A 6,777-nucleotide genomic window follows, 5' to 3' on the forward strand; every position below is an offset into this window, starting at 1 on the left:
AAATTAATTCTAATTTTAAATAAATAACAAAAACTATACATAATTAATATTTATTTCTATTCAATTACTATAATTTATTAATTCTTCTAAAATTAAATAAGCATCCTATACACATTATTTGGCTTCTTTCATACCATTTGGTGAATCATAATTTAAAAATCCATGTGGCATTTCCGAATATACATACAGTTTAGCATCTTTTTTTATATCGCTAAAAATAAATAATAAATATATAAAAATAATATATATATAAAATAAAAACATGAGTCTTTTTAAAAATCTCCAACAGTCATCATGTAAAGGATCTTTACTACCAACCATAATTCTTACTGGTGGAAATTATTTTAATAACTATATTTTTTTCTTTAAAAACAAATAAATAATAAAATACTTCATAACTTGCATTTATTGGAGATGCAAAAGGATCTTTTTATAGATTTACATTTAAATGTTCAGGAATATAAGAATCCAAACATATTTATAGAAATGTATGTGGTATAATTTAATCATCTAAAGCCCATAAAATAGAAGGTGTAAATGTTTTCATATTTAAATTTAAAGCTGATAATAAATATAAATGTATATATAAAAAAAAAAAATGAAATGTATAATAATAAAAGACTATATATATAATGATAATATATATATAAAAATATATATATTTATTTATTTATTTATTTATATAAAATATATATATATATTTATAAAAATTTATATATTATTTAATATACTTATATAAAATATTTAATAAAAATATTTAAAATAAAAATGTATAATACTTAAAATTAAATTGATATAAAATTAAAAATATATTTATATATATATATTTTTTAAAAATAAATATATATATACCAGGATAACATAATAAAAGTCCATCAGGATATCTTACACCACTTTTAATACATCTTAAAGTAAGAGCTATCAAAAAATAATAAATATTTAAAAATATAATTAATATTAATAATTATACAAGTAATTAAATTTCCTCCAGCAGAGTCACCAACTAAAACTATATTTATAGGCTTAATATCTTTTTTAAATATATAAATTTGTATATACAAAATAATAAATGTAAATATATTTAACAAAATATATATAAATATATATATATATATATATATATATATATATTTTATATATATTTATGTATTTATATATTTTTTATTTTTTTTATTTTATACTAAAACATTTTTAAACATAATTTAGTATCCAATTATAAGCTTACCAACAATCATTTAGAGCTTCTGGATATGGATATTTTGGAGCTTTTTTATAATCAATACTAAAAATTGGTATGTTAAGTTTATTTGCCCATTATCTTGTATAAGTTTAATGGCATCTTGAACTCATAGCAATAAAACCACCTCCATGTATATGTATAATAATTTTTTTAAAAAATTATTTATTTTAAAATGGATATTTCTAAATAATTTCGCTACAAAGTATACGTATTTTTATTTTTTCATTGTTTTTTATAAATAGTTCTTATATATATTTTTCTATATTATTTCTGATAAAATGCATTGTTTTTTATTAAATTTTATTTATCTTATTTTAAGTATTTAATAAAATTTCTTTTTATAAATTTTATAAACTTATTTTATTTTCGACTTATTCAATATATATTTTCATATTGCATTTTATATAAGGAAAAATTAAACTCATAGCATGTTTATAAATGCCTTCATCCATCATATTTAATACCTTAATAAATATATAAATAAATATAATATATTAAAAATTTAAAAAATAAATTATTTTATAAATAAATATAAAACATTATTTATTATTAATATATATTAATATATATATTTAAAATTATAAATATTATATATATAAATATATATATATATATATATATATATATATATATATTTTTACTTTTATTGTGACAGAGGGTCTAGGCTCACAATAAAATAACTAAGCTCTTTATTTAGCTTTTGATTACTCAAAAAAATAATAAATACATCCGAAATTTTAATAAAGTAATTTTAATAAAGTTGAATTTTGCTCATTTCCTTTTGAAATTGCTGCATTTGCAACTAATATAGTCCTTACAATGTTTTTGAACGATTTCTGTAGTTAAATTGGGTCTGCTAATTATATAATTTTTACTTTTCTTTTCAATTCATCAAATTTTTGGTCGTTGAAATTGCTAAAAATATCTTCTTTATCAAAAATAGCAGCATATGGGAATATTAAAATAGCACTCAGTAGCTTAGAATGTATAATTTTGAGGTTATTTATATATATTGTAATATTAGAATGTAAAAAATCATTAATAAAGCTTTCCAAAACCACAAAAATTTCATTTAAAATTGAATTTTTAATATATAAAATTGTACTATTTGAAATCTTTTTTTTTTTAACTAAAAAAAAAAAAAAAAAAAAAAAAAAAATTTTTTTTTTTTACTTCAAAATTAATTTAATTTTTATTTTTTATTTCTATTTTGTATTTATATAAAAATGCATATTTCTTATTTATTTCTTCAATTTCTTCTATATATTATGTTTCGGAATATTCAATTAATTAGTTTATTTATTATTATAATATTAAAGTAGTTTTTTAAATAATTAAAAGTCTTTATATTTAATCATCTTCATTGAAATTAATTATTATTTAAGGAATTAGGTTGCTAATATTAGTAATTAAATCTAAACCTAATAAATATATATTTAAGTATATATATATATATATATTTTTACATTATTATGTGAGTTAATAAAAACATTAATTATTTATTGATTATTTTGGTTTATATTATATAGAAGATGTCTATATAGGAATTTTTAATATTAATTATAAATCTTAGTCTGTTTTTTCATCTATAAATTCAATATCATCTTCTAAAAAAGAATTCATATAATTATATTATTTATATATAAATAAATTTATATATTAAAATATAAAATAATTAAATATTTTATTTTAATATATTTAAAATTATAAATTTATTAAAAAAAATGAAAAAAAAAAAAATATATGAATTTTTATAAAAATATATAATAATATTATTTAATAATTAAATTAAATGAAGTGGTTTAAAATATATCTATATTTATTATCAAGTTGTTAAAATTTTAATATAAATCATATTATTTAGAATTATAGTCATTAATGCTTTAAATATATATATATATATATATATATATATATATAAATATATAATAAAATCATTTTTTATTATTAATGGATATATAATATTTTAATTTCAAATAATTTATTAAATAGATGTTAAATTATAATCTATGATTATTGGAAAAAAAATACATATTATATTTTAATAATATATTTACATTTATTTATATATATATATATATTAATACTTTTAAAAGATAAAAATAAATAATTATAAAAATAATATATAATTATATATTAAAATTGTATTTTTTTATTAAATATATTTATTATTTCATTAGTATTCAATATAATTTCTAAATTTATTTATTTAATACATAATATATATTCAGAAAATAATAATAATTATTTGTTATTATATATATAAAGTCATATTTTTATTTATTTTTTTTTCTCTCTTAATATAAAAGAAAATCTATTATTAAATTAATTATTATTTATATATGATAATTTTTATTTAGAATATATATAAATAAAATGTTTTATATTTTATTAATTTTATTTCAAAATATTAAATAAAAAATAAATTTTTATTTTTATTAAAATAAAATAAAATATAAATATATATAAATATAAAATTTTATATATCAATAAATATATTTATTATTAATATATTATTTTATTTATATATTTATACTTTATTAAATATTTATTTTAAATTTATAATATTAATGGGATAAGATTTTTTTTTTTTTTAATTTTAAAATATATATTAGTATTATTATAAATTAATAAATATTTATGATACTAAAGTAATACGAAATAAAGAAAATCTTATATAATTAATATTTTTTTTAAATATATTTAAATTATTTATAATATTATTATTAAAACAAAATAAAAATATATATATATACAAATAAATATATTATTTATATATATATCCAAGAAATATATTTAATAAATATTTATAAAAAATTTTTAATAAAAATATATATTAAATATATATTATTATTATAATATTTTTGTATTTATAATAATAAATAAAAATTTTATATATTTTTTTATTTTTATTTTTTATTTACATATAATATATATATTACAAATAACTTTTTTATGTTTTCATTCTTATTTAATAACATTTACATTCAAAAAAAATAAAAAAATCTGTAATATTATTATTAAATTACGAAATATTGAAAAATCTAAAAAAAAAAAATATATTTAAATAAAATATGATATTAATAAAAATTATATATAATAAATTAAAATATAAAATATATTTGTATTTTAATGTATAAGGATAAATATTAAAAAAATAATTAAATATATATTAATAATAATATAGTTAAAAAAATATATATAAATTAATATAAATATAATATAATTATATATATATATATATTTATACCTCAATATTATTTTTATTTTTTTATATTTTTATTATTATTTTAATTACTATTTTCACATTTATTATAATTTTAATTTTAACTACATAATTAACTTTTATAGACTATATTATCATATTTATTTATTTTATCTTTCTAGATGTTAATTTTTTATTAATAAAAGTTATTTTAAGTTAATTAGTGTTTAAAATTTTTCATATATTTCTTTTTAAACACATCTTGATTTTATGAATAAATATCTTCATTATCAAAAATTTATATTAATGGCGAAGAAAGGAAGCTATTTGCAATATCTAGTATATTTTCTTTTTTACTAGAATAATTTTATTTTTATTAGATATCATTTTGTTTTTAAAATTATTTTTTTTCACTATTTTCTTCTTATTATTATTTTTCATAAAACTTTTCTTTTTCATCTTTTAAATAGACAACTCCCATTTCATTTATGATTTCATATTTTTTACTTTTTTATTTATTATTTTGTTGATTTTCCAATATTTTTACCTAAAATTATTAGTTCTAAGTCTCATTTTCTTCCTTATTATTCTATTTAAACTATTATTTATGTATTTATATATTTTCTTTAATTTTCGACTATATATTTTTTAAATATTCTGGTAAATTATATTTACTATTATTTTCATAATTCTAGTTTTTTTTATTTGACTATTAATTTCTAAGTTTATTACTCAAAATTAAATTATTGTTTTCTGTGACATAAAAGTATTCACTTTAAACTTATCTTTTTAAATTTTAAATATTATTATTATTATTAAATTATTATTATAATTAATTATTAATATTTTCATTTTTGTAATTTTATATAGTATCAATATATAAAAAACATTTTCGTATTTCTTAATCATTTAAATAAGATTTAATTGGCGAATAAATGTTTTTTATATTTATTGATGTAGTAGGTGGTGAAGTTTCAGTAATCTATATAATTGATTATGGTAGAAAAATTAGAATATGAAAAAATATCAATATATAAATTTATATTAAAATATAATTATAAAAACATATATATATATATATATATATATATATATATATTACTTTTTTTATTATCTTTTCTTATTATTTTATATAAAATTAATCATAGTTTTATTTATTTTTATTTTAATCATTTAATTTTTATAAATAAAAATATTATTTTTATTATTATTAATATTATTATTAATATTATTATTATTATTATTATTATTATTCTTATAATTATTTACTTTTATATAATTTTTATTATTTTATATTTTATTCTTATATTTACTTATTTATTTATTTTTATTTGGGTTATATATTAACTTTTTCATTAAATTTATTATTTAATATTAAAAGTTATTATTTTACATTTTATAATTTTTTTTATAGTTATGTATTTTAGTTTATTTATTCGTTATTATACATATTTTTATCAATTTTTTTACTATTTTATTATTTTTAATATAAATTTTATTTATAAAATTCTATTTCAACATTTTCTATTTAATTTAATAATTATAATTTAATAATCTTTAGTTTTTTTACATGCTATTTAATTTACTTTTTAGTATGCTATTTATTCAGTATTTTCATAAAGTAATTTTTATGTTTCACCTATTCCTATTAAAATAAGTTTTTAAGCAAAAAATATTGCTTATTATGTATTCCAACCTTAAAAAAAACTACTTATTATTACATTAGATAATAAATTGAAAATTATTTTTTTTTCTTCTTTTATTTTCATTTGTATATTTTTTATTTTTTTTAAATATTTTTATTATTTTTATAATTTATAATAAATATAAAATTTTTATAACTTTTTAATTTATTAATTTTTTTAAAAAATAAATATTTTATTATATATTAATAATAAACAGAAAAAAAAAAAAAAATTAATACTTATTAAAATTATATATTTAACAAACTTAAAAAAACACAATTTTTTTTATATATAAAAAAAATACATATTATATATATAAAAAAAAAAAATTTAATTATTATTAATTTATATAATAAATATTTTTAATTTAAATATATTTTATTATATAAAAATAATTGTATTTTTTTTAAAAAAAAGTTTAAATATAATGTTATATTTGTTAGTTATAACTATAATAATAATAAATAAAATAAAAATATACTAAAATATTAAATAAACAGGATATAATGAATTTAAGACATATTTTTAAAACGAAAAATAAAAAAAACATATAATAAATAATTTAAGAATAAAATAAAAAAAATTTAATAATTAATTACATATTCATTTTAAAATATAATTATTATTAAATAAATAAAAAATAAAAA

At 11.5% G+C, this 6,777-nt stretch overlaps 1 protein-coding gene across 1 annotated transcript, besides 30 other annotated features; it reads right to left on the minus strand. All coding sequences in view use genetic code 6, as the record gives it.

The window, feature by feature from the left end:
- Positions 1–60: 60 nt before the first annotated feature.
- On the minus strand, positions 61–2,355 carry IMG5_079040 (hypothetical protein; the record flags this gene model as incomplete). Its single annotated transcript, XM_004036472.1, has 6 exons — positions 61–351; positions 392–561; positions 853–918; positions 971–1,030; positions 1,182–1,704; positions 1,882–2,355. Coding segments are annotated over 6 exons (1,584 nt in total), but the record flags the coding sequence as incomplete, so codon positions are not given.
- Positions 218–259: a microsatellite.
- Positions 220–255: a microsatellite.
- Positions 623–706: a microsatellite.
- Positions 639–744: a microsatellite.
- Positions 676–765: a microsatellite.
- Positions 753–810: a microsatellite.
- Positions 924–959: a microsatellite.
- Positions 1,090–1,158: a microsatellite.
- Positions 1,090–1,165: a microsatellite.
- Positions 1,788–1,875: a microsatellite.
- Positions 1,793–1,875: a microsatellite.
- Positions 1,974–2,001: a microsatellite.
- A 16-nt stretch (positions 2,356–2,371) lies between the features above and the next one.
- Positions 2,372–2,399: a microsatellite.
- A 728-nt stretch (positions 2,400–3,127) lies between these two features.
- Positions 3,128–3,168: a microsatellite.
- Positions 3,169–3,315: 147 nt separating this feature from the next.
- Positions 3,316–3,369: a microsatellite.
- A 331-nt stretch (positions 3,370–3,700) lies between these two features.
- Positions 3,701–3,767: a microsatellite.
- Positions 3,712–3,763: a microsatellite.
- Positions 3,734–3,796: a microsatellite.
- Positions 3,797–4,028: 232 nt separating this feature from the next.
- Positions 4,029–4,093: a microsatellite.
- Positions 4,094–4,294: 201 nt separating this feature from the next.
- Positions 4,295–4,344: a microsatellite.
- Positions 4,305–4,354: a microsatellite.
- Positions 4,355–4,384: 30 nt separating this feature from the next.
- Positions 4,385–4,439: a microsatellite.
- Positions 4,389–4,483: a microsatellite.
- Positions 4,405–4,474: a microsatellite.
- Positions 4,484–4,497: 14 nt separating the features above from the next.
- Positions 4,498–4,544: a microsatellite.
- A 251-nt stretch (positions 4,545–4,795) lies between these two features.
- Positions 4,796–4,842: a microsatellite.
- A 405-nt stretch (positions 4,843–5,247) lies between these two features.
- Positions 5,248–5,292: a microsatellite.
- A 218-nt stretch (positions 5,293–5,510) lies between these two features.
- Positions 5,511–5,544: a microsatellite.
- A 94-nt stretch (positions 5,545–5,638) lies between these two features.
- Positions 5,639–5,778: a microsatellite.
- Positions 5,665–5,777: a microsatellite.
- Positions 5,779–6,777: the final 999 nt, after the last annotated feature.

The sequence above is a fragment of the Ichthyophthirius multifiliis genome (genome assembly GCF_000220395.1).
Source record: "Ichthyophthirius multifiliis unplaced genomic scaffold scaff_1120509250511, whole genome shotgun sequence".
In the NCBI taxonomy this organism is placed as follows: domain Eukaryota; phylum Ciliophora; class Oligohymenophorea; order Hymenostomatida; genus Ichthyophthirius; species Ichthyophthirius multifiliis.